The following is a 27953-nucleotide window of genomic DNA, read 5'->3' as shown; positions in this document are numbered from 1 at the left end:
GTATCCAAACAGAACAGGTTAAGGGCTGGCCTGTTGTATGTATCTTGTTGCCAGCAGGTTTCCTGTCCATTGACTTACATCACAACATTTGAAAAGCACTGAACTGTTAGCTACACAAGTTCAAAGATCCAATTGTTTTACATGCCAGATCGTCTCTAACTGGTTTCAACTCCTCAGAGGAAGCCATTATGGGAAAACAATCAAAGATATGGTTAGAATTATGCATGGATGGAATGGCTCTGCAACAGGTCATGACAAACCAACTGCATTAGAGATGTTTTAAATTAAGGAACTATCTATAAAAAAACCTTTTAAAAAATAAATTCTGAATTCTCTCTTAAACTCAGTTTGTTAAGCTTAATTGGAACTTGATGTGGCAATGACTTCCAAGGAAGAGGTTGAGGGATATTTTTAGGACACAATAAACAGATTTTTGCTGGGAAGCTGGCCCAGTTTGTACCTAAACAGAGTGTCTTTGATGTTTTCATTGTCAAAAGTGAAAGTTTTCTCCCATTGTAAAAGACTTGGTGCATAATATTTAGCAAATATAATTACATTTTTATTTATTTGCTGTTACTTAACATTAGAATGTGATGCAACTATTTTGACATCTTATCCTAAAAATAACAAGTCAGACACAAGACTGAGTTCATTTCTTTAATTATTCTATATTTAGAAATATTCAACGGTATTTGAAACATTCACTTAAACAATTCTATAAATTACAGTAACTTCAATGTAGCAAATCAAATATATTTGGAAACTCGGCTGCTTTTTATACACCATATTACAGGTTGATTATGGAGTGATTTTCTAAATTTGCACTTGGGACTTATTTTAACATGCCGTAGAACAGCAATCTTAATTTGGATCACAAGTATGAATATTGAGCACATAAAATACTTACCATTTAAGATTGTGTCTATTTTAACCAACATTCTTAACTGCAAAAAAAAACCTCCCATAGAACTGATGGTTTAATAAATTATCTTGCATTCCTTCAAGGAGTCAAATATTTTACAGGCCAGTTAGGAGAATCATTACATGCAAGCATTTGCTTTCTATGCTACACTGTGCTTTGACCCTGATCCAGAGCAGGGGTGTTACATCAAGTGAACATCTGTTATGTAATTTGTGCCTTACAAAAACAACCCAAACCCATTAAAAAAATCAGCTCATTTCACACAGGCAGTAAGCACAGACAAAATAGAAAAATGAGCTAAAAAGTGATTCTTTGCAACGTCTGAACTTTCACAGAAAGAACCCACATTTTAAATGGTCTGTTCTATTAACGTCCAATCAGTACTTGCTGAATGGTAACAATATAATTCCTGCATTTAGATCAAAACACAACCCACCATATTTTGCATTTATAAAGTGGAATAACAGAAAAAAGCCAGTCGTTCAAACATCTGTAATAACTGTTCCGTATTGTAACAGTGTTGTTAGATGTTCCTGTTTCCCTCTTAAAGATGTCTCAGCACCATGAACCTAGCCTCTAAAAAGATACTGGAAATGGTCTTAATAGCTGCACATCACTAGCTGCAAATTAAGCCAAAAGGTTTGAGCAGGAGAGGCGCTTTTTTGTTGTTTACAAAATTAAATTCTTCCTTTTCACATCTCCTAGCTCATCCACGCAGTCAGTGTAACTGAGATTAGTTAGTTCAAGGGTTTAAGTCAACAAGTTTTTGTTTGACAGTTGAGCTCATTAGCTTAAATTTACATATTTCAGTAGCATCTTCATCGAAAGTGTTTTTGGACTGGGATCGCACTATAATCAAATTTATACAACACAAACTACAGATAAGTATGTTCATTAAACAGTTTGATCTGAAGTCTTAAAAAGTTCTTTATGGCTTACTCTGCTCACTTATACTCAAGGATCTGATTCCCTGCTAAATCTCACTGTTTCCCCGCCAGAGTAAATGTTGCAACACAAAAATGCACTTCGGTCAAACTTATTATGGAAACTGTTTTCTGCTGAAACTCCAGATAGGATAATGCAGTATTTTATTTTTCTCAGTGAACGGCACCAAACTAACAAAGAAAGAAACAGCTGGCTGAATTTGAATCAGCCATAAATGGTGAATCTTGAAAAAAAAAATCAAACTGAACGGAGATCTTTGCTCATGTTGAATTTTCTAAAATGACAGTGCCTACTAGCAAACGCTCTCAAAGGCCGCATGTCCCTCCTCTCTATGCAATTTACAGGAAATATATCAGGGCTTTGTTCTACTTGTCACTGTTCTAAAAAGCAATGGAGAAAGTTTTTTTTAAAGATTTAAGTGGGTAGTTTAAAATTTCCTGCAATTACTTTAAACTCCTTTTTTGAGAGGCATACCAAATACTCAGCAGGTCCTACAAAACTATTTAAAAGGTGAGTTATAAACTTTTTTTAACGTCAGGCTTTTTTGCTCACCGCTGCTGTGGATTTGCTTTATTCCCTTTTCATTTTCCTCTTTGCCTTGTGCTATATTTCTGCACCTTGGGAAAAGCTCCAGATTCTAGTCTGCAGTTAGGCAATAGGACTCTCCTGCTTACTCTCAACCTGCTCTGTCTTGCGTCTACATTTCTAGTGTTTAGATGTCCAATTGCCTCATTCCTCTCTCTAATTCATGGCCAGGTCCCTAATCATCTCTACTCCAGCTCCTCTTCCTTCTATTTAATAAGACCTCCAGTTAACTCAATCCACCTCACTCAGTTTCCAGGCTTCTGCTCAGTTCAAACAGAAAAAATATCAAAGTCTCTCTCCAAACATTTGAGTGCTTGATTTCTATGTCATCCCTTCTCACTCCCATCTATATAAGGCAGCCTGCTTTCTGCTACGCACAGGCGCTGCTTATTTACAAATCCATGTATCACAGAAAGTCTCCATTGCACTAGACTGACCCACTGTAGTGAGACAGGGAGCAATGGAGAGGCGTTAACACCCAGAAACAAGTGTTCTGCATGAGAATTACATCAAATTTCCAGTTTTGATGGGAACTGGAAAATCTATAAATTAGGAAATAAGAGATCGTCATCTGCATCCTCACAGAAATACAATAAAATATGGGAATTATCCCATAGAGATGAAAGTGCTGTGCCATAAGCACAATGGCTTTTCAAAGGATTTGTAGTCTATAACATATCTTCATTTATAATCAAGTCTTCAGCTTGCAAAGTGCTTTGCCTGTAATCTGGACTTCCCAATTGCAGCAAGGTGGGGGAAACAGTAATACGAGGCTAGTCACAATTGGTACCTACTGAAACCCCACTTGGATTAATACTTACAACTAGTACTTTAACTGTTAAACAGGTTATAGATTCTCCACATCATTGGACTTCAAATCAGAAGTTACAGATCACAATGAGCTATGTTAGAACTGAGGACACTGGTATGCTTACATGTTACATACAGTTCTTGCAATGCCTTATTATTCTTTAGTGATTTTAAGTTCATCAAGTTCATCCTCATCAAGTTCACAAAGTGGTTCCCGCCAAAATGCAAAATGGCTGTATTCTGGGTAAAGAAAAGCTGAGCTTCTTTCTTGTGCTACAAGTGGAAAGACATGTTCCACTAACTCACCCAACCGTGGATACCTGAGGGGGATAAGGAACATTTTGATAAATGACTGCAAAACATTCTTCCACACTGTACATTACTAACATATAAAACATGTCACAGTGTTACTTGAGACACAGGAAACATCTCATGTAAGTAACAAAATCAATAGGTTAAATCAATCACTGCTATTTTGGCACATCATGTGAACCATTTAATCTAATTTTCTTTCCATCACTACATAACATTACAACCATGCAGTAAGGTAACAGTAAAATTACCTTAGTCCCAGGTGATCATAGACTGCTATCCCCTTTGAGGGGGAGAGTTGACTGGTGGTGATATAACCCGAGGATCGCCACACCTCACACGAGGGGCAAGAAGTGGGGCCTTCATGAATAACCTCAGCTGGCACGGGAATTGAACCCACGCCACTAGTCTTGTTCTGCATCACGAACCAGCTGTCTAGCCGAGTAAACTAAACCAGCCCAGTAAAATGGTAGGTAAGAGACAGCCCAGAACTAGGAACATAACATTGCAATTTTCTCAATGTTAGATTACAACTGCCCTTCAATATATGGCTTACAAGGGCACTTTGCAACATTAAACTGCATCCACAGTTCTGCTAAGCGTATCTCCACAAAACTTAACACTGCAAAAAATGGGATGACAGATATCATTTATCACAAATTAGACAGTCTAATTGAGAAACCAAGATTACTCACTAAGCTATCAAAATTCAAATTGTCAATATGAAAATCTGGAGAACTATTACAAACAAACTGCCATCTAAATATGACAGCTACACAATTATAGTTGTCTTGCCTTCAATTGGTATCTTAAGACCTTTTATTTGAACCACCACACCTTTTCCAATCTAAATACCAATTTATTTGCTCACTACATTCATTCTAATTAAATAGTCGTTAAGTTGTACAGAACTTGAGTTTTGTTGAAAAAGAGAGACATGCTATTGAATTATACTAACAATCAATCAATTTAAGATTATCAGTCGAGCTTGCAATTTGGCTAATGTATGCTTGCTAGAAGCTACATGTATTCATACACAGGGATCTATCCTCTGCAAGCTAAAGGAATATGTCCAGGCTTATTTGAATTAAATAAAAGCCTGAGGGTAGAGGTTCCATAGAGCATTCTCCATGGCAAGATTTCGATCAAAGTTTGCTAATCAATCAGCACCCGTTTCTAATACAGTACAAGTTGTTGCTCCCTTTGAAATTTGGCATTCTTGCATCTGTCCTGATGATCACAAGACAAAAAGCTTTGACCACACGTCTCTTTTTTCAACAACACTCATATTTGTTACTGAAAGTAAGAAGCCTACAATATTAACTAGTCAGAGCCAATTCCTTTGTAGCAATGCTTTTTAAACCACTGAAGAATAAATTATTTTTGGCTTCAAATATTGCATAGCAGCAATGAGATTAGAGGGTAATGGGATGATCTACTCAAATAAAAAAAGGAATCAATAAGGCAAATACACAAACTGTTTCCTTTTACTGGTGGAATCTAGAAGTGGGCATAATTCTAAAATCTGAATTAAGCCATTCCAACTGAAGCAAGGATATACTTCCTCCGCACAAAGAGGAGTAGAATTCTGGAGTTCGCTCTCCAAAAAGGCTGCGGCTGTTGGGTTAATTGAAATTTTCAGGACCAAGATCAATACACGTCTATTGAATGAAGATATGGAAGACAAAGGTAGGTAAATTAAGTTGAAGTACTGATCTATTATGACCCAATTCAAACTGCAGTCTGATAAAATCATCCTGTTCCTATGTTCCTACATGAAAGTCGCACAAAAGTCTAAATTTCTGAGTTGGGGAGGGGTTAAACCCAAATAAATGTATTTTGCATCAGTAGAGCTCTTAGCCCCTTCAATACTCGTGAGTTGTACCAGTGGCACAATGGAATAAATTTACAGATGCCCTCTTTTTAAGGGTAACACTGATAAAACTACTTACGATGACTTGTTGCTTTTGGTTTGTTCCTGAATTAATTCTCCTTTGGGATTTACTATAAAAATTCTGCTTTCTTGGACTCTGACTTCTTTGTATGCATAAGCATCCTGTAATTGAATATCACAAAAAAAAATCACCACAAACGTTTTAAGAAATTAGCTCGTGAATAGATCCATCAGTCACAAAGAAAAGCTTTCAGAAAGCAGCTTTTAAAACCACACTGGCCAGGCAGGTTAGCAAAAACAGTGCTGGCTTCACTGTTAAAATGATACAAACTCAGGCCTCAGACTTGCCTGATGCATGAAATCTGGTGGCTTCAATTGTGATGGTTTATCAACTCTTAGCAAGCACGGTATGAACATTCCATCTTGAAGAAATGGAATAATCAACACTGTCCACTTCACATGGCTGCAAGCATTTCCTGTTAGCTGACCACAGGACACCAATGTCCTCTTCAAAAATCCACAGCAAGGACAACCCTCCCAGCCTGTCTCCAGTGGTTTTTTACTGTGATGAATGGTATACGTTTGGGGCAGATGAGCACAGAAAATGGCAGAAATAGGATTAAAATATTTAATTGCAAAATTATTTGCTTGTGCATTCAGCTCTTACTTCAAAAGATACTTCACTTACATTAGTCCGGTTTCCAAAAGCAGCATAAAATGGACATCTATGTGGATTAAATAGATTCCGGATGTCATTCAAGCAATGAATTTTGAACACTTCTGGTTTCTTCTCAATTACTTCCCTGAAAACAGAAGGAGCACATTTTTTTGGCATTATATTGAACCATATTACTACAGAAGATTTTGTTATCGCAATAAATCTGAGTGCACGCCAATTAAAATGATCCATTGCTGCATTTTCAAAAGCATTATTTAAGAATGCCTTAACCGGGAAACAGTTTTTAATGTACTATTGTAAGATTAAACTAACCAAATGAGCAGTTTTCTATGGGTTGGGATCGGAAGTGAGAAAGATTGGGCATCGGGGGAGAGCGAGCTGAAGCTTGGGGACCCAGACATTGCTGATGTCAAGACTGGGAGCTTCACTTGTTGACGCAGTAAATGTAGATGATGTCCAGGGGTGAATTTTCTGACACAGCTAGCATGCAACCAGCGTTGCAGCGAGGTCTAAAGCAGACATTAGATCATCTATTTGCATATGCTACTACCTTTTGTTTATCTTTATCCAATATGGCGGGCAACACATTTCCAGTCAGATGTGAGCATGTACTGTGTCCCCACCGTTTTGAGGCCTTAGGAGACCACATTGCCCCTGAAAAAAAGAATGCTATGAAGCTCAAATAACCCGCACTATATACATGCGAGATTATTTGGGGTTATGAAATTATTTTGAATTTAATGGCGTTGGAAAAAGAATGCCACTGGAATTCCCAGGAGCAAAAGTAATAAAATGGAAAATTGTTCAGGTGGAAAAATCAAGACTATAAGTGTTTTGATTTTTGTAGTCTTTTCATTAGATTTTTTTAAAAATTGGGTGAATCTGAATTCCTGATACAAGTTTTACTGCCTACAAGTAACAACACAATGCAATACATACTTGAAGTTTGTAAGTTATCATTAAATCACTTTTGTCAGTCATTGAAGCTGTTTAATGAATATGATCTTTAGAAAACCATAAGGGAAAATTAGATTTGTCAGGTTGAACTATTGGGGGTGTTTCCTGATAGCTTGACGCTGGGATAGCATGACGTTGGTGGAGATTTCCCCTGCTACAAGTAATAGTGAAATTTTCCAGAATTTTCACAAAATCTGATGTGACAATATAAAAAGACGAGGTTTTTACTGAAAGTGCACAGACAGAGATTACTCTTAAATACTTAGTATTGAATTTACAGTGCAGGAGGCCATTCGGCCCATCGATTCTGCATCGGCTCTTGGAAAGAGCATCCTATTTAAGCCCAGCTTTCCACCCTATCCCCGTAACCCCACTATGGGGCAATTTAGCATGGCCAATCCACCTAACCTGCACATCTTTGGACTGTGGGAGGAAACCGGAGCACCTGGAGGAAACCCGTGCAGACATGGGGCGAAAGTGCAAACTCCACACAAACTACCACCGTGCAGACATAAATAAATTATGGCAAATTCAGTTATTGACAAAATACATCAATACAGAAAGGAATCATTACCTGTGTAATGCTGAAATCAAACTATTTGGAGCCAGCAGAAGAGGTCCCCTGGGAAGCACAGTACCTCGGTCATTAACCCAGTGCAAGTATCCTCTGGTTATATCTGCCATTCCTATTGCACGGGCAGAGCAGTAAAGAAATTTGTAGCCATTCCTGTATAAAAACCAAATGACACTATTAACAATAATGGTATTCTTCATTTGGTCATAAGTACATAAGAACTAGGAGGAATTGGCAATTCAGCCCCTCAAGCCTGCTCCGCAATTCAACACGGTCATGACTGATCTCCTCTCTACCTCAACTCCGCTTTCCTGCCCGTTCTCCATAACCCTTCAGCCCATTACTAATTAAAAATCTGTCCATCTCCTCCTTCAGTTTACTCAATGTCCCGGCATCCACCACACTCTAGGGTTGTGAATTCCAGATTCACAACTTGGAGTAATTTCTCCTCATCTCAGTTTTAAATCTGCTACTCCTTGTCCTAAAACTATGACCTCTCATTCTAGATTTCCCCACAAGAGGAAACATCCGCACTATGTCAATACCTTTCATGATGTTACATACCTCAATTAGATTGCGTCCCATTCTTCTGAACTCGAGAGAGTATAAGCCTAAACTGATAATTCTCTCTTCACAAGACAAATCCCTCATCTCTGGAATTAATCTGGTGAACCTCCCTAGGTCTCACATAACTGCATATTTCACTTGGACTCGTGCTCATCTGCATTTAAACTGCAGGATATGGGCATTTGAATTCATTCATTTGGGTAGAAAACTTAGTTTTAAAAATACACTCCATATTTTTGACAATGAGAGTTGTGCACAGCCCACCTATAAAACAGCTAACTAAAGTTACACTGCAAAGTCAAAGAACAGTAAAGAAGGATAAAATATTTTCACCAAAATATTTTCTCTAGTAACAAATTTTTGCTGCTTAGAAAAAGTACTCCAGGGACTTCCGGTGGCGGCGATGCGGAACTAAGCTGCACGTTCGGCAGCTCCCGCTTGTTTTGGACTTTTGGGTTCTTTTAAGAGCCCGCAACGGCGCTTTTTAAAACTTTTCCCCGGGGGGAAACACAGCCAGTGTGCCCAGCGACTGGTGGATGGACTGGACTCGCAGTGGAGCGGTCCAAAAGTCGGCTCTACAACAGAGGAAGGCGAGAGGCAGAAAAGGCAAGATGGCAGCGGACGGGGAAGCAGCAGCAGCGTGGCAGCAGTGGGCGTGGGAGCAGCAGGAGCTGCTTCAGCGCTCCTTCAAGGAGCTTAAAGCTGAGATCTTGGAGCCGTTTAAGGCCTCGCTGGACAAGCTGGTGGCGACTCAGACGGCCCAGGCCGTGGAGATTCGGGAGCTGCAGCAAAAGGCTTCGGACAACGAGGATGAGCTTTTGGGCCTGGCAGTGAAAGTGGAGTCGCATGAGGCGCTGCACAAGAAATGGCTGGCGAGGATGGAAGAGATGGAGAACCGCTCCCTCCGGAAGAATCTGCGGATTTTGGGCCTCTCGGAGGGGCTGGAAGGCTCGGATTTGGGGGGCCTGTGTGGTCCTAATGTTGAACTCGCTGATGGGTGCGGGGTCGTTTCGTGGTCCCCTGGAGCTGGAGGGCGCCCATCGAGTGCTGCAGCGGAAGCCGAGGCCGAACGAGCCGCCCAGGGCGGTACTGGTCCGGTTTCACCGCTTGGTCGACTGGGTGTGCGTGTTGAGATGGGTGAAGAAGGAGAGGAGCAGCAGGTGGGAGAACACGGACGTTAGGATTTATCAGGACTGGAGCGCGGAGGTGGCAAAGAGAAGGGCTGGCTTCAATCGAGCGAAGGGAGTGCTTCATAGGAAGGGGGTGAAGTTTGGCCTTCTACAGCCAGTCCACCTCTGGGTCACTTACAAGGACCGCCAGCTCTATTTTGATTCTCCGGAGGAGGCCTGGGCTTTTGTCCAGGCAGAGAACTTGGACTCGAACTGAGGACTGGGGGGCTGGGGAAAAATGTACTTTTTTTGGAGGCTTTGCCCTCCTGGGTATCCTGTCGTTTATATTGGCTGTGCTTGCTGATTGATGTTGCCTGTTCGTTTTCGCTATTTTGGATTTTTCAGGGTTGTTTTCTGGGTTGTTGTTTATTTACTATGGTGTTTTTTTTGTTTTTGTTTTGTCCACTGGTGGGTTGGGGAGTAATTTGGGGTCCCGATGGGTCATGTGTCTATCTTTTTCCCACGTGTTGGGTTGGGGGGGGGCGGAGCTCGGGTTGGAAGCGCGGGCTTTCTTCCCGCGTCGGAGGAATTGGGGGCAGGGCCGGTGCTGGTAGAGAGGGATTGGTGGCTGTGTTGCGTCGGGGGGGGGGGGGGGGGTCGTGGTTATGGCGGGAGTAGCCGGGGTCAGTAGAAGTCAGCTGACTCACGGAAGCACAATGTTAGGGGTAACTCAGCTAGGGGGGGGGGCCCTAGCTTTGTGGGGGGGGGGGGGGGGGGGGGGGAGAGATGGGGGGGTTTGGGGGGGAAGGAAGTGGGGGGTACTGGGTTGTTGCTGCAGGGACTGTGAGAGAATGGATGGTGAAGGAGGAGGTTGGGATGGGGTTCTGCTGCCGTGGGGAGCGGGCTTGGGGGGTTCCCTGGGCGCGTGGCGGGTTGAGGAAGAGCTATGGCTGATCGGCGTAGGGGGAGGGGATGGCCCCCCCGGGTTCGGCTGGTCACATGGAACATGAGTGGGCTGAATGGTCCGGTGAAGCGATCCCAGGTCTTGGCTCACTTGAGGGGGTTGGGAGCGGATGTGGCTATGCTCCAGGAGAAGCACCTCAGGGTTACGGATCCGGTGAGAAAAAGTTGGGTGGGACAGGTGTTTCACTCGGGGCTTGATGCGAAGAACCGTGGGGTGGCAATTTTGGTCGGTAAGAGCCTGTCGTTCGTTGCGTCCAAAGTGGTGGCGGATAGTGCAGGTAGATGTGTGATGGTGAGTGGGAGACTTCAGGGGGAGCGGGTGGTCTTGGTTAATGTTTATGCTTCCAACTGGGACGATGCGGGCTTCATGCGGCGAATGCTGGGCCTGATCCCGGACCTGGAGACAGGGGGAATTGATCCTGGGTGGGGACTTTAACACGGTGCTGGATCCGGCTCTGGATCGCTCGAAGTCTAGGACGGGCAGGGGGCCGGCAACGGCCTCGGTGCTGAGGGGGTTCATGGATCAGATGGGGGGGGGGGGTGGACCCTTGGAGGTTTTTGGAGCCGGGGGTAGGGAGTTCACCTTTTTCTCCCATGTTCATAAGGCATACTCCTGGATTGATTTCTTTGTGCTTAGCAGGGCGCTAATCCCGAGAGTAGTGGGGGCGGAGTATTCGGCGATAGCCATTTCTGATCATGCCTCACATTTAGTGGATCTGGAGCTGATGGAGGGGCAGGATCAGTGCCCGCTGTGGAGGCTGGATGTGGGGCTTTTGGCAGAGGAGGAAGTGTGCGGGCGGATCCATAGGGGCATAGAGGGGTATCGTGAAACCAATGATAACGGGGAGGTGCAAGTTGGGGTGGTTTGGGCAGCGCTAAAGGCAGTAGTCAGAGGGGAGCTGATATCTATTCGGGCGCACAGGGAGAGGGGGGAGAGAGCCGAGAGTGAGAGGCTGGTGGAGGAAATGGTACGGGTGGATAGGAGGTATGCAGACACCCCAGAGGAGGGGCTTTTGAGGAAGCGGCGCAATCTCCAAGCGGAATTTGACATTTTAACCACCCGGAAGGCGGAGGCGCAGTGGAGGAGGGCGCAGGGGGCGGTATATGAGCACGGGGAGAAGGCAAGTCGGATGTTGGCTCACCAGCTCCGGAAGCGGGAGGCAGCTAGAGAAATTTAGGGCAGCACGGTAGCATTGTGGATAACACAATTGCTTCACAGCTCCAGGGTCCCAGGTTCGATTCCGGCTTGGGTCACTGTCTGTGTGGAGTCTGCACATCCTCCCCGTGTGTGCGTGGGTTTCCTCCGGGTGCTCCGGTTTCCTCCCACAGTCCAAAGATGTGCAGGTTAGGTGGATTGGCCATGATAAATTGCCCTTAAGTGTCCAAAATTTCCTTGAGTGTTGGGTGGGGTTACTGTGTTATGGGGATAGGGTGGAGGTGTTGACCTTGGGTAGGGTGCTCTTTCCAAGAGCCGGTGCAGACTCGATGGGCCGAATGGCCTCCTTCTGCACTGTAAATTCTATAATAAAAAAATTGGGGGAGCCACGGATGCAGGAGGGAACTTGGTGCGGGGTGGAAAGGACAACAATGGGGTGTTCAGATCCTTTTACGAGGGGCTGTACCGGGCGGTGCCCCCCAGGGAAGCAGGTGGGATGGACCGCTTTTTGGATAGGCTGGAGTTCCCAAGAGTACGGGACAAGCAGGTGGAGGGTTTGGGGGCCCCAATCGAGTTGGAGGAGCTGGTGGAGGCGTTGGGAAGTATGCAGACAGGGAAAGCGCTGGGGCCTGACGGGTTCCCGGTGGAATTTTACAAGAAATCTTCAGATTTGCTGGGCCCTCTGCTTGTGAGGACCCTGAATGAGGCTCGGGAGGGGGGGGCTCTGCCCCCAACAATGTCCAGGACAATTATCTCTTTGCTCCTGAAGCGGGACAAGGACCCCCTTCAGTGTGGGTCTTACAGGCCGATCTCGCTCCTTAATGTAGATGTCAAGTTGTTGGCAAAGGTGCTGTCCAGGAGGGTGGAGGATGTGGTCCCAACGGTGATTCATGAGGATCAAACGGGGTTTGTAAAGGGGAGACAACTGAATGCCAATGTGCAGAGGCTCCTTAATGTCATGATGATGGCGCCGGCGGCTGCGGAGTCAGAAATAGTGGCGTCCATGGATGCGGAGAAAGCTTTTGATAGGGTGGAGTGGAGTTACCTGTGGGAGGTGTCGCAGAGGTTTGGGTTTGGTGAGGGGTTCATCAGCTGGGTGAAGTTGCTGTACAGCTCCCCGGTGGCGAGTGTGGTGACGAATGGGAGGAGGTCGGCGGACCTTCGGCTTTCCAGGGGGACGAGGCAGGGGTGCCCCTTGTCTCCCCTGCTCTTCGCGTTAGCGATTGAGCCCCTGGCCATGGCGCTGAGGGACTCGAAGAGTTGATGGGGCACCGGTTGTCGCTGTACGCAGGTGATCTGCTGTTGCATGCTGCGGATCCGGCTGAGGGGATGCCAGAGGTGCTGAAGATACTTAGTTTGGGGACTTTTCGGGCTATAAGCTCAACGTGGCGAAAAGTGAGCTGTTTGTCCTGCACCCGGGGGATCAGGAGAGGGAGATAGCTGAACACCCGTTGAAGAGGGCTGAGAGGAGCTTTAGGTATCTTGGGGTCCAGGTGGCTAGGACCTGGGGGGGCCATGCATAGGCGTAACTTTGAGGCTGGTGGGGCAGATGGAGGAGAAGTTTAGGAGGTGGGACGCGCTACCGCTGTCGTTGGCGGGAAGGGTCCAGTCCATTAAGATGACGGTGCTCCCGAGGTTTTTGTTTCTTTTCCAGTGCCTCTCCATATTTATCCCAAAGGCTTTTTTCAGAAGGGTGAATAAGTCGATTCTGGGGTTCGTGTGGGCGCGGAAGGCCCCGAGAGTAAGGAGGGTATTTTTGGAGCGAAGAAGGGAGGTAGGGGGCCTGGCGCTGCCCAACCTGTGGGGATATTATTGGGCAGCGAATGTGGCGATGATTCGCAGGTGGGTGACGGAAGGGGAGGGTGACGCATGGAAGAGATTGGAGGTGGCGTACTGTGCTGGTACGAGTCTGGAGGCTTTGGTGACGGCCCCACTTTCACTCCCCCCGGCAAAGTACTCTACGAGTCTTGGGGACTTTTCGGGCTATAAGCTCAATGTGGCGAAAAGTGAGCTGTTTGTCCTGGGTGGTTGCGTCCCTTAAAATCTGGGGACAGTGGAGGCGGCATAGGGGGGGGAAGTGAAGGCCTCAGTTTGGGCCCCGATACGGGGCAATCACCGTTTTGCGCCGGGGAGAACAGGTGGGGGATTTGAGAGTTGGCACAGGGCAGGCATCAGACAGTTTGGGGACCTCTTCCTGAATGGGAAGTTCGCGACTCTGGAGGAGCTGGTGGGGAAGTGGAACCTCCCCCCTGGGAACGCTTTTAGGTATATGCAGGTCAGGGCATTTGTTAAGAGGCAGGTGGCGGAGTTTCCACGGCTGCCGCCAAGGGAGGTGCAAGATAGGTTGCTTTCGGAGACGTGGGTCGGTGAAGGAAAGATCTCGGCTATTTACCAGCTGATGCAGGAGGAGGAGGAGGCCTCAGTAGAAGAGCTCAAAGCGAAGTGGAAGGAAGAGCTAGGGGAAGAGATTGAAGATGGAACGTGGTCGGACGCCCTGGAGAGGGTGAATTCCTCCTCCTCTTGCGCACGGCTCAGCCTAATTCAGCTGAAGGTGCTGCATAGGGCTCACATGACAGGGACAAGGATGAGCCGGTTCTTCGGAGGGGAAGACAGGTGTGGGAGGTGTTCGGGAGGCCCGGCGAACCACACCCATATGTTCTGGGCTTGTCCAGCCTTGGAGAGCTTTTGGAAGGGGGTGGCGGGGACTTTGTCGGAAGTGGTCGGGTCTAGGTTCAAGCCGGGCTGGGGGCTCGTAATCTTTGGGGTAGCTTTGGAGCCGGGAGTGCAGGAGGCGAGAGAGGCTGGCATTCTGGCCTTTGCGCCTCTAGTAGCCCGGCGCAGGATTCTGTGACAGTGGAGGGATACGCGGCCCCCGGGTTTGGAGGCCTGGATCAACGACATAGTTGGGTTCATCAAGTTGGAGAGGATGAAGTTTGCCCTGAGGGGGTCGACAGGGGTTCTTTCAGCGGTGGCAGCCCTTTCTCGACTTCCTGGCGAAGGGGTAGAGAGTTGTCGGTCTCAGCAGCAACTTGGGGGGGGGGGGGGGGGGGGGGGGGGAGAGAGGATGGTTAGGGGGTTTGTTTTTGCGGCGGTGGGTTTGCTATGTTGTTATTTTCTTCTTTCTTGTATTGCTGTTGGTTTTTGGTTATTATTTATTTTGGGGGGGTGAGTTCTTGTCTTGTGTTGGTGTGGAAACTCGCCTTGTTTGTTTGAAATTGTGGGGAGAAAATTTGTTATTGAAAAACTTGAATAAAGATTATTTTAAAAAAAAAGAAAAAGTACTCTGATCATTCTGCAAAAATGTTAAGAGTGGATTTGACTAAGTAGCTTACGCAGCGAACCATCCGTGCAAGGCTAATGGTTCACTAATGGCTTGTTTCTGTCCTATATTCAATAATACATATTTCATTCATTTCAAGATGGATACATTAAGTCGCCTGAACATTGAGCAAAATAATCTTTCCATTTCGGGATGACGGTCAACTCCAACTCGATTGATATAACTAAGGTCATTTCCCTCTGTCTATCACAGTAAAATTAACTTGGGTAACTTCAACTTATCTGAAACTAGACTATTCACCAATAGAGACCGAATTAAAATTGGTCAGTGGTAGGGAGTCATTGCTGGGATGTGTGAACTGACCTGAAATTGAATGATATTGATATGGCATTGAAAAGTGCCTCAGTTTCCAACACAAGCAAACTTCTACTGAACAGAAACATTTGTATCAATGCTTATATAACATTGCATGGGATTTTATCACAAACAAGCAGAACCACACTTCTGAAAAATAATTTTCCCTCGAGATGGGGAAAAACAGGTAGAAAAAAGATTTTAAAAATTGATATTGACACAACACAACATAGCAGTGTTCAGTGCTTCAACAATTTGAGCTGTTGCCAGTCCCACTAACTTCTCAAATAACCACAGAATCCCAAGATGTGAGGTTATAACCTGCAAACAGTGCAGTGGTGATCTGTGACAGGAAAGCATTCAGTGAAGTTCACTTGCATCATCCATGGTTCAGTGGTAGCACTCTCAAGAGTCAAAGTCATGGGTTCATGCCCCACTCCCAAAACTTGAATGCTGACACTCCAGTGAAGTAGTGAGGGAGTGCTGTACTGTCAATTCAAACATTAAACCAAGACGCCCTTAAGTTGGACGGAAAACCATGCCCGATAGTGGCGGTCTTCGGGGTTTCAGACCAGCCAGATCTATTCCTGGGGAGGAGGGCGGACGCCCTTGCCTTTGCCTCCCTGATCGCCCGCCGTAGAATCCTGTTTGGCTGGCGGTCAGCAGCACCGCCCAGAGCTGCAGACTGGCTGTCCGACCTCTCAGAATCTCTCCAAATGGAGAAAATCAAATTCGCCATCCGAGGGTCAGACGACGGCTTCCACAGAACGTGGGAGCCATTCATGCAATTGTTCCGGGACCTGTTTGTGGCCAACGAACAAGAGGAAGAATAGTCGGGTGGCCAAGAATCAGGGGAAAATGGACGGGAATCGGGGGAAGGTAGCCGGGGGGGGGGGGGGGGGGGGGGGGGGGGGGGGGGGGGCTACGGGTTCATTATGGGGGTTTGTTCTCATGGTTTTACGCTTATTTCTTTTTCTTAATTTATTGTTTTTGTATTAGAGGGGAGGGGTTACTGTTTTTCTCTGTTGTGATAAAATTTGTTGTTGAAACAAAACAAAAAGGAGAAAGCCGCAAGCGACAGTCTGATGGCAAGCTAAGGCCCAAAACCAAACTGTAAATAAATGCCTATAAACATGTGCCTCGGCCATATTGGGGAATGTAAAATATGTATGCCGGTTAAAGGGGGCGGCCACAGTTGTTATTATGAAGATGCTTACCTGTAAATATACATGTTAATTTTTGCATGTTTTTTTTTCTAATAATTTGTAATTTTTTGGATATAAAATATGAAAACTCAATAATAAACATTTCCGGAAAAAAAAAGTTGGACGGAAAAGATTCAACAAATCTAAAGTACTATTTTGAAGATAAACATGGGAGAAATTCATGGCCTGTATCGATTCGACAATCTAAATCTAATAAAAATAGATGATCTGATCATTGTAATATGGTGATGTGACAGCTTACTGTGTGCATATCAGTGCCATGCTTCTTACATTACAAGTGATTACACATCAAAAATGTTTAATTGGCTGTAAAATTCTTTCGTCCGGGGGGGGGGGTGTGGCCGAGGTCATGAAAGACTATATAAATGCAAGCCTTTTTTGCACATCAAGTCGTAGAAATCGAACTTAAGCTTCATTGAGCACAAGAAATTGGGAGCCCAGAATCTCATCCACAGGCCAAAATTGAGATGATGCTCAACAAGATTTTTCTCTCATGTAGGATTAATGCAAAAGCACAAACTCAGATAAGTAAAAGTAAAAGAAAAAGAAAAGTTAACAGTTTGTCGTTAATTACCAAGTAGCTTCATAGAAAACAACTCATTACAATAGTTTCTAAGCTTCCTAAATGACAGCATAACCTTGACAGGTATACGTAGCATGAGAGCCACTCAGAAACCAACAATTTCTCAAGTTTGAAGATTTCAAAGCAAGTATTACCTATTGAAATTTACATTGTTAAAGTAGCTTAATTTTACTTCACATAGTAATTGAAATAGCAAATGTAACAAGCAGAGTAAATTACCAACCAGGACAGGGAAACCTGCTTGATTGGCACTTCATCCACCACTGTAAACCAGCTAGCACAGTGGCAGCAGTGTGCACCACCTACCAGATGCATTGCAGCAACTCACCAAGGCTCCTTCAACAACACCCTGTAAATCCATTAATTCTACCATCTAGAAAAGCGAAGACGGTAGACACATTGGAACACCACCACCTGAACGCATCCCTCAAAGCCAAATGCCATCCTGACTTGGAAATCTACCGCTTTTCCTTTAATGTTGCTACGTCAAAATCCTGGAACTCCCTCCCTAGCAGCTCTGTCTGTAAACGTTCCTGCACCTCAGGACTACAGCGATTTAAGTTGGCGGTACACCACCATCTTCGCAAGGGCAATTAAGGGTGGGCAACAATGCTGGCTTTGTAAGTGATTCCCACATCCAATGAATTTTCGCACAAGAGTCGCACAAACTGTCAAATTGTAATCTGAAAACTTAACTAGAAACCATCTCAAAGATAAATCAATTAAGCATGGCTATCCTGTTAATGCAAAATTGAAGCACTGGATAATCTGAATTTATATTTCACAGCTTTCAATGCTATTTTATTCCAATTACTTAAATCTAATTCATGGATAATTCATTTTTGAGGGCAGGAAGCCAACTCTGAATTAACGGTAAACTGTAGATCTTTTACTGATGCTGTTTAAAGTACATGTTTACAGACACTCCATTAGATTTTCTACCCACTGACTGCAATTTAAGAAACAAAACATTTTGTTTCTATATTTTTAGACAAGAAATAGACATAACTTCCAAAATGAAACCAGTGGCCGAATTATTGATCAAATTATCAGCAGTATAAAAAAAAAATGCAGTTGTGAACTTTTCTGAAACCTCATCAGCAGAAACTGTATAAAAAGCTAAAATGTAATCATTTGAAACAATATCGCACACCACCTGGTGACAGTAGCTAAAAAATACATTACAAACAAAATTTCCCTCGACGTTCACTTTCAATCTGTTTGAAAATTCAATCATACTTGGATGCCACCCTAATTTAGCTCATTCACTGATTAAGACCTACAGTTACCATGCCTCCAACAATTTTGAAATACAACTTTTTTTTTTAAATTTAGAGTACCCAATTCATTTTTTCCAATTAAGGGGCAATTTAGAGTGGCCAATCCACCTACCCTGCACATCTTTGGGTTGCGGGGGAGACATGGGGACATGGGGAGAATGTGCAAACTCCACATGGACAATGACCCAGAGCCGGTATCGATCCTAGGACCTCGGCGCCGTGAGGCAGCAATGCTAACCACTGCGCCACTGTGCTGCCCTGACTGTTATTTTTTAGTCAAAGTCTGAGCTTGCAATAGATTTTCTCCCTGTACAGTAGCGAGCTAAATTCGTCCTTGATTACCTATTCATTTCATAAGTCAAATCAATTGTTACTTTAGAAAAAATAATCGTTTTACAAATATACTAGCACATTTATCACTCTGGCTGCTGTTCCCAGCAGGGACTGCCCAGTAGGTTAGCCACCCTGCTCCCTTGCTCAGGTCTCAAATTAAAATAATAGATGTGGTTCCGATGAGGTCAATTGAGCCCAACCCAGCATGGGGAGAGTGTCATTTCTGCCTGCAATGTAAAATTGCAGACGCCCAATTGGGTCAGCAAAGGAGTGGTCAAGTCACCATTCTATTTAAAAAGATCAAGCCTGATGTCTGGACAAGGAAATGTTAGGAGAAGTGGCAAAGAGCTTGAACAAGGCATTTTCAGCACTGATTTAAAGGAGGATGATGATTTAGGGAGCGAATTCCACAGCTTAGGGCCGAGGCAGCTAACGGCAAAGCTCTTAATGGTGTAACGAAAGAAACTGTGGATGTGCAATAGAAATAGGAACAGATATCACAGACTTGTAAGGGCTGGAGTAGAGACAAAGAAGGGAGAGGCCATGGAGGGATTTGAAAATAAGGGTAAGAATTTTAAATTGAGGCATTATTTAACCATGATCCAATATAGGTCAGTGAGCACAGAAGTGACGGGTAAATGGAATCTGGTGAAAGTTAGAATTGAGATAGAACATACTTGGTTGAGCACAAATTCAAAGGGTGGAAAATTAGAGACCAGTCAGGAGAGTATTGGAATAGTTAAGGCTGGAGTTAATAAAGGGATGCACAAGGGCTTCGGCAGCAAATACTCAGACAGAAGTGATAGGCAATGCTGTAGGGGTGAGAAGGTAGTCTTGAAAGCTTAAACATGGGCATAATTTTAATGGTGCACTAAACCAATATCACTCATCTGAACAACAAAGGTGAACAAACAATACCTATGGAGCTATACTTCAGGAAGAATCAATGTTCTTTCGAGAAAAAAACTAAAGGGGTCAACAAAGTGCTGAACTTATAATTTAGTATGATCTGTTCAACAGATGCAAATACATACTGATGTATCTTATGGTAGAGTTTTGCAATTCCCTGGTGGGTCCAATCCTTTCCCAGCTGTGGCAAAATATGGCCCAAAGCATCGGATCTGGAAATGCACAGAAGAATCATTGGTATTAATCATAGATATTCAATATTCAATGAAACATGATTCAACTGCATCGGAGTTCAGAGCACAAGTGGACCAAAGCACGTATGGTTGAGGCCAGAGGCAGAATTTCTCCACGGTGGTCAGAAGTGTTGAAAAAGTTAAGGGGTAGAAATCGGTCTCAGGCCATGGCACAAAACTGGTGATATTAGATCAGCAGCCTGTTATACAGTGCCTGATATTCAGTTCCATCTCAGTCAAAGGAAATGAATATCAGGCACTATATACGATGGGTGGTTGATCCAATATCATCTATTTTATGACACCGCTGACATGAATTTCTATCCCATAGCTTCCAGCAACAGCATCACTCAAGGCTGTTGTTTAAAGGAAAATGTCTTTTTTTACTGTTATATTGAAGAACGAAAGAATGATTTTCACAGAATCACAGAAACACATATGGTTCGTGTGTCCATGCTGGATCTTTGAAAGAGCAGTCATGCTTATTCCCACATCCTTGCTTTCTTTCCATAACGTTCTAAGCTCCTCCACTTCAAGTACCTGCCTAATTCCCTTTTAAAATTTACAGAATCATCACCCATCATTTTTTTAGGTAAAGCATTCCAGATCCTGACAATACTTTGGACAGAAAATGTTGTCCTCCCCTCAATCTTTTTGAATGATTTTGAACCTATGACTTAGAGTTATTGATCCACAAAAACCAGTTTATTTATTCTATATTTAGTCGATCAAAACCTCCAATCGTCCTATTAAAAAAAAACCTTTACTGAATCACCTCTTAATCTTCTGTTCCGAGATCATTTTATCCAAACTCTTTTCATAATTGAAGTCCCTCATCCCTGATAGCATCCTTCTCTGACCTTTTTCTAACATCTTTACAACTTTTTTGAAGTGAGGACCAGACTGTCCACAATACCTTAATGAGGCCACACCAGGAACTTAGGATGATCTCTTTGCTTTGATATTGTCTGCCTGTTTATAAACTCTAGTAATCCATATGGTTTTTGATTCCCTTATCAACATGCCCTGGCACTTTAACAGCATAGTCTTAATTTCTCCTAAACAACACTCCTAACATTGAAGATGTGCTCATGTGGTGTCTCATTCTTTCGATTTTAATTGTTGTTGGAGATTTCTTAAAAAGGTAACGTTTTCACCTTTCCTTTGTCTCTTTATCTCGCTCTCTCTCAATCCCATTTAAGCAGAATATCAATATATCAAATACACATTTTTTGATACAAAGTAATGGTGACCGGAGTTATTTTCGCTCATGAGACATTGAATTAGAATTTATAAATCTAGGTGAGAGTATGGTCAACCCATTGCAATGGAAATCTGTGTTTACAAAGCATATTGCTTGAAAGCAGTTTTCATTTAACCAGATTGAACATTTAATGGGAGACAAAAGAATCAGGACTCCTAACAAATGGACAATTAACCAAAGTATGCTTTGATGTGGGCTTCACTATACTTCACAATTGGTATAGTTAAGTGACTATTTTTATTTTTCAAAACTTAGTAAATGGTTTTAAGAACTGTTCATCCTTTTCTCAGCATGGAAAGGGAAAAGCTTAATTCACATTACCACCAAAACAAAAACATGATATTCAGTTTTAAAATTAGACGTGGATTCCTACTAAGTTGTACTTCTTTTTAACGGACACAGATTTAATCAAAGTTAACTAGGGTTACAGGCACACTTACTTGGTTATTGTCCCATCAATATCGGATATAATAACTTTGTCATCCCAGTTCCAGAGGTAAATGGTACCTTCACATCTACAGGTTCCCTGATATTGCGTTGTCACGCTGAACAATGCATTATTTGGGCCATCCTTTAGATTTAAGCTACTCTAAAAGGAACAAGAAACAGATATACATCGAGAATAATTCAGCACTAAAATTAAACACAACTCCAAACATGCATCAGCTGCCTAAATTGCTTTGGGTGGGATTTTGTATCAGTAGCAAAACTCTGGTTGATGACATCACTGCTGACCTGGAGAAAGCCCACAAAGATCTAGCAATCTGAGGATTTTCCCTTCTCCAATGAGTTTACATCTTGTGCCCAGTCACCGGAATGGCTAGGCATCCAGCAGCAGTGATGTCATCAACCAGAGTAAGCAGCCAATCTCACAACAACAAATCAGAAAGTTCAAAGCAGTGATTCTCCTTCACTTTGAATTAAAAATTTCAGAAGTAAAATAAATGAGGACTGGTTTAAAACAAAAGGTAAACACATTTTCAAAATACTATTTTAAAGATGGGACTTGATTCAAATCATGGAGAAAAGTGACATTTCACAAATATAAAATTAGCTTCAAGGTCAGTGAGGGTGTTAGTAGCAGTTCTGAACTTCATATAATATTAAAAACACAATTACACTTCAAGGTGCAGCTTTTTCCACAGTTTTGCAGTGAGACAAACAGCATAAAAGTAAACATTTTTGTACACTGATGGATTACACTCTGGAAAAGCATAGAATAACCGACAGCAACTTTTGGATTTCTGCGTCATTGTGAATGTAAGGACACTAGAGAGTGCTGTCAGTTTCACCTTCATTGGCATCGCATAATTTGGGCTATTATCTTCAATCGTTTACAAAAATGGTGTCAGAGATGAGAACCTTCAGTTATGAGGTTAGATTGGAGAGGTTGGGACTGTTTTCTTTGGAGAGAAGGTCAAATGATTTGATAGAAATGAGGGGGCTGGTCAAGGTAGATAGGGATAAACAGTTCCCACTTGTAAAAAGATCAAGAAAGATCAACACAGATTGAAAGTGATTTGCAAAAGCAGCAAATATGTCAGAAAATACTTTTTCACACGAGTGGTGTGGGTCTGGAATGCTGTTTGGATGTGCGGTGGAGGCAATTCAAGAGAAGCACTGAAGACGGCATTGGATGTTTTTTTTTCTTTTTTAAATTAGAGTACCCAATTCATTTTTTCCAATTAAGGGGCAATTTAGCACGTTCAATCCACCTACCTTGCACATCTTTGGGTTGTGGGGGCGAAATCCACGCAAACACGGGGAGAATGTGCAAACTCCACACGGACAGTGACCCGGAGCCGGGATCGATCCTGGGACCTCTGCGCTGTGAGTCTGCAGTGCTACCCACTGCACCACCATGCTGCCCCTATTGGGTGATTATTTGAACAGAAACAATGTGCAGGAGTACAAGGAAAAGGCAGCCAGAGAGAGAGATGTGGAGTGGAGACAGCTGCTCACAAAATGTAAGCAGGCTTTTGAACAGAGGCATGCTGACACAGGTTTCTGACCCGACGCATCTGTGAGCAGGGTAAGCAGCAGTTTGGCCTTCAACCAGACTGAACAACCCTCACAGAGACACAGGGCTGGGCTTTCAATGCAGGATTTGGAACCCAGCGCCCAGATGAATTCCAGGCCCCAACACCAAGCTGTCTCGCTCTAGCTATTGTCAAATGTAAATGTCCTAACTGTCTGATGTGCTTAGAGTCCAATTAGTAGCACTGAGACTCCCCAGAAAGCAGTAGCCATGTTGGTTGCTGCCACTTTCTTGACAGAGAGAGCAGCCAGTTCCCTAGAGGGCTGGCAGTGTCTACAGCAAAGCAAGCAGGATATACAGGTGAGATTACAGAGGCAATCCAGAAAAAGTCAGTAACAACCCAATGCAGGGATAGTTTCTAGTAGCCGTGCAGTGAACTAACATGCGCCAGAGAGTTCGACTTTGCCGAATTGAGCTTTCCAAATGAAGAACAGGCAAATCCTTTAATGAGCTCTGTAATGTGCTCAAGGGACTGTTAACTTGTGGCAATCATGTTTCCTGCTGCCCTGCCTCTGCCCAGTCCGGTCCACCTTTCGAAAATTTAAATCTGTCCAGGAGCGATTTTGATTCGGGGACGAGATTCTTAATTAAATCCTCACTGGGTCCTAACCCTGCAGCTCTTTGAAAATCTGGCCCAGAGAGCCTAAATCTGCAAGTATAAGCCAAAAACTACAAATCAGATTTAAATCATGTGAAGAAAATGGAATAAATATTGGGAAAGAGGAGATTGAAAGAGAAAGATTATAAAAGAAAAAGACGGAAAAGTAAAAAAACAAATCTCAACACTAATTAGATTCTGAAGAAATTAAAACTCTAAACTGGCAATAATTATGACTGATTATTTAAACCCGACTGCACAGCCCTAACCTTCTCTGGTGTGTAAGTGGATAGAGAATAGAAAGTACCAGAACTTCATGCCCTTGTACTGATTTCAATGCTGAATCAATTGGTGAGGTATGGTTATAGCACAGCCTGAGGAGAAGCAGTGTAACTGATTGCAATTTTGAATTTAGGCATTTAATGGTAAATATACGTGCGCTTTGACTTATAATGTAATAATGTGTTGTTTGCCTCACCATTATTCTCAATACAGAACACAGGTGTGCAAGTGAAGATTGCACTTCAACATGGGATTTCACCCAGAATTAGTTCTAGCATTTATCCCTCATTGCTATTAAAAGTTTTCTGGTCATTTATCCCACTATTGCCCATGGAACATTCCCTGTGCACAGACTGGTTGCTACTTTTCCCCAAATTATTACATCAGTGATAACATCTTAAAAGACTTTCGCACTTTGGGATGTCTTAAAGTTGCAAAATATACAATACGAGTGTCATCCCTTTCTTTATCACCTGAACCTTCTGCATATAAACTAATCAAGGCTACAGCAAGTATTAAATATGAAAACAGATCAATAATTTATTTGATAGGGCAGCACGGTGGCACAGTGGTTTGCACTGCTGCCTTACGGCTCCGAAGTCCCAGGTTCGTCCCCGGCCCTGGGTCACTGACCATATGGGGTTTGCACATTCTCCCTGTGTCTGTGTGGGTTTCGCCCCCACAACCCAAAGATGTGCAGGGTAGGTGGATTGGCCACACCAAATTGCCCCTTAATTGGAAAAAATTTATTTGGGTACTCTAAATTTATTTTTTAAATAAATAATTCCATGATTTAAATTACAATATGGTTGAAACAGGGATTTAAGAAATATTTGCTTACTAGTTTTTCTGAGGACAGCCTCAGGGATTTTCTGTATGTAGCCGTACTGCTTTGACAAGGGGAATCGCGACATTTAGAACCTGGCTTTGGACGGTCCTTGATAGTGCTGAAGTCATCGTCACTAGAAGTAAATTCTTCTTTAGGCCTGTTCCATAGATAAATAATAAAGCATTAAGTTGTAATCAAATGTGTCAACATTTGACAAGTTAATACTGTCAACCCTGTTTTCTTATATATTACAATTGATTAGACTATTCATAGCAAAATATAGTATATGTTAATATGTGCACCACCAATTACAGATTGTATACTGAAAGTAAATGTAACTCATGGTTGATCTGTTAAGAACTCCATTTACCAGCCTTTGTTCCATATCTTAACTAACAAAAAATTACCAATCCCTATGTTCAAAGATTCAAATGATGCAGCATTTACAGCATTTGGGAGCAGGTTTTAGATTTTACTCCTAAATAGCCACGGACTAATTTGAAGATCAAGTCCTTTTGCTCTGGATTCCCCAAGCAGAAGAACTGGTTTCTATCTGCACAATACAATCCACTTCTCGTTTTACTACCTTGATTAGTTCAAACCCCCGAGCTCGTACAATAAAGTTAAGGTCCCGTAACCTGTATTTATACATTAATAATTTTTTTTAAATAATCTTTATTGTCACAAGTAGGCTTACATTAACACTGCAATGAAGTTACTGTGAAAAGCCCCCAGTCGCCACATTCTGGAGCCTGTTCGGCTACACAGAGGGAGAATTCAGAATGTCAAAATTACCTAACAAGCACGTCTTTTGGGACTTGTGGGAGGAAACTGGAGCACCCGGAGGAAACCCACGCAGACACGGGGAGAACGTGCAGACTCCACACAGATTGTGATCCAAGCCGGGAATCAAACCTGGGACCCTGGAGCTGTGAAGCAGCAGTGCTACCCACTGTGCTGCCCTAAGTTTTATTCCTGCAATTGCTTAAACACTAAGCCCTGGTATTATTCTGCAATCCCATTCACACAATTTACTTTGCATGCTAATTTAGACATACAACTCCCGATTCCGTCACACAAAATCATAAATAAACATGCTGAAAAGCGAGGCTCCGAATCAGATCCCTGGTCCATGCAGCCATTCCATGACCAAATGAAGATTTCACAATCAAAATACGGCAAGTCATTTCCAACATGTCTTGTATTTGCATTTCAAACTGACTGTTCAAAATCACCAACCCTTAACCTGTCCTGACACCATGAAATTCAGCTGCCGTTTTGGGGTGCAATTTATGCATGGCTGCAAATTAGTTTCTTAACTTGCTGGTCATGCAGCACAAATGGTCTATAAGTGGCTCACACCTCCCGATTCCTCAAAGCCTCTCCACCACCTGCAATGCTCACTAAATCATCTGGATAGGTGCAGCTGCAACAATACTCTCAACTGAGATGTAGCATCTGCCATGGTTGTCAATATCCATACCTCTCCCACTACAGGCTCATTGTGACTGCAATATCTATCATAGACAGCTAACAAGTGTTAACTGTTCAAAACAGCCTTAAGTTTTGTAAAGGTTTTTGAAAGCAAAGTTAATGCTTGAAAATTACCTGCAACCTTCCAAGATAGCTTGTTTATTTTCACTTCTTTCATTCTGTTCTTCACCTTTTTTGATACTGGATTCTGGCTGAAAAATAAAACCACTGCTCAAAACAAAGCTGTGCAACAGCAAAACTACTACAACTATCATGTCAGCTGAATGTTAGTCTGTACCTTTAAATGCATCTGAAAAAAATCCAACCAAAACAATTTTTTATAGAAAAGATCTCTTTTTGCTATGCATCTCTTTTCTTATATTGTGTTTGCAATTGTAGTGATCAGATTCATTCTCAAATGAACTGAATCTAGTCTCCATTGTCGTTATTAGTTCCCCATGTGCTGCCTCGGAATCAATGTAAATCATGCATATAATAATGTGACCACAGATTCTCACCACCCCAATCATTAACTGTGCTACTTGTTCCTGGTATGTTCCTGCTTCATTGACGATTTAATTAAAAGTGGCAAAACAAATAATCTGGAAAAAAATACCTCCTTTGCTGTAGAGTTTTTTCTGCGCCAGGAAAACCACCATCCACCAGTTTTTTTGGGCATCTTTTCCTTTACCAGCTTATCTATAGTAGCCTACAGTGAAGAAGAAAAGCGGCTTAAGGATCAAGTCACAAGAATGTAGTCATGTATCCTCTAAATCATCAAGTTTTGATATTTCTTCTCACCAAAAACATGTTATCCTAATCTTATGATGCCTCAACACATCATCATGCCGAGAAGCCAAGGAGAAGAACAAATCTTAGAAATGTTTTTCTCTTCCATATTCACTTGTTTAAAATTCTGTTTTGTTTTAAATGGACAATTGCTGTGCTGATAAAATTGTCGCAGCTGGTCACATGCTGGTAGTTCTGGAAAGTTCTAAACCATTCCAAATGGCAGAGTTAACTTATCAACCTGCTGGAATGTGACATTGTATGAACATTCCAGCCAAGCCAACACAAAGGACTAGTAGACGAGACATCTGCACCAGCTAGCATCAAAGTATTTGTAACTCATCCCCAATGTTGTGCTAATGGTCCCACAGTTACCTGTTCAGGACAATGGGTTTTAATGAGGGTCCTTAAAGTACATCGGTAGCTGAATGGCCCAATCCGAAACGGTCCTGTCTTGTGACCAAGACTTCAGCTTTTTGAATTACTTTAATTATACAGCTTTTGGATCCTGTCCCCAGTTGCAATTTGACCCCCAAGAGAAAACCAGATTCCAGGCTGGTCGGCTGCCTTTGACCTCCATCTCTCAAAAGTCAGAGCTCCAGAAAGAATCCTCCATTTTGCCCACAGAGTGGACTAACGCACAGGTTGCAAGAATATTTTTCTGCATCTTCAACTGGCTCAACCAAGTTCCCAGGGAAAGCGCTGGACAAAGCCACTTGAAAAAACCTTCATTCGGGGGGGGGGGGAGAGAGAGAGAGAGCATGGTGGCGCCGTGGTTAGCACTGGGACTACAGCACTGAGGACCCGGGTTCGAATCCCGGCCCTGGGTCACTGTGCGTGTGGAGTTTGCGCATTCCCCCCATGTCTGCGTGGGTTTCACTCCCACAGCCCAAAAGACGTGCAAGTTAGGTGGATTGGCCATATCTTTTTATTAAAACAGTAAAAGACATACAAGGCCAAACAGTACAAACACTAACTTTGTGTTGGAGAAACAGGGTACCCTCTAAAT

At 43.2% G+C, this 27953-nt stretch overlaps 1 protein-coding gene across 2 annotated transcripts in view; it reads right to left on the bottom strand.

Annotated features, from left to right (window-relative positions):
- Window positions 1–643: 643 nt before the first annotated feature.
- The window catches only part of LOC119969615 (phosphatidate phosphatase LPIN2-like), a 130846-nt gene continuing 103536 nt past the window's right edge, over window positions 644–27953 (bottom strand). For both annotated transcript variants that reach the window (XM_038803484.1, XM_038803482.1), the window contains exons 12-20: window positions 26772–26864; window positions 26291–26367; window positions 24695–24839; window positions 21376–21524; window positions 19564–19650; window positions 7679–7831; window positions 6157–6271; window positions 5527–5630; window positions 644–3582 (exon numbers count right to left, since the gene is read on the bottom strand). In XM_038803484.1, the coding sequence (XP_038659412.1) occupies window positions 3417–3582; window positions 5527–5630; window positions 6157–6271; window positions 7679–7831; window positions 19564–19650; window positions 21376–21524; window positions 24695–24839; window positions 26291–26367; window positions 26772–26864 (1089 nt within the window). In that variant the 3' untranslated portion in view covers window positions 644–3416. The remainder of the gene's footprint in view (window positions 3583–5526; window positions 5631–6156; window positions 6272–7678; window positions 7832–19563; window positions 19651–21375; window positions 21525–24694; window positions 24840–26290; window positions 26368–26771; window positions 26865–27953) is intronic.

This window comes from Scyliorhinus canicula, chromosome 7 (genome assembly GCF_902713615.1).
Source record: "Scyliorhinus canicula chromosome 7, sScyCan1.1, whole genome shotgun sequence".
Classification (NCBI taxonomy): Eukaryota; Metazoa; Chordata; class Chondrichthyes; order Carcharhiniformes; family Scyliorhinidae; genus Scyliorhinus; species Scyliorhinus canicula.
Note: the sequence above shows the minus strand (reverse complement) of the source record. Positions and strands in the feature narration are given on the sequence as shown.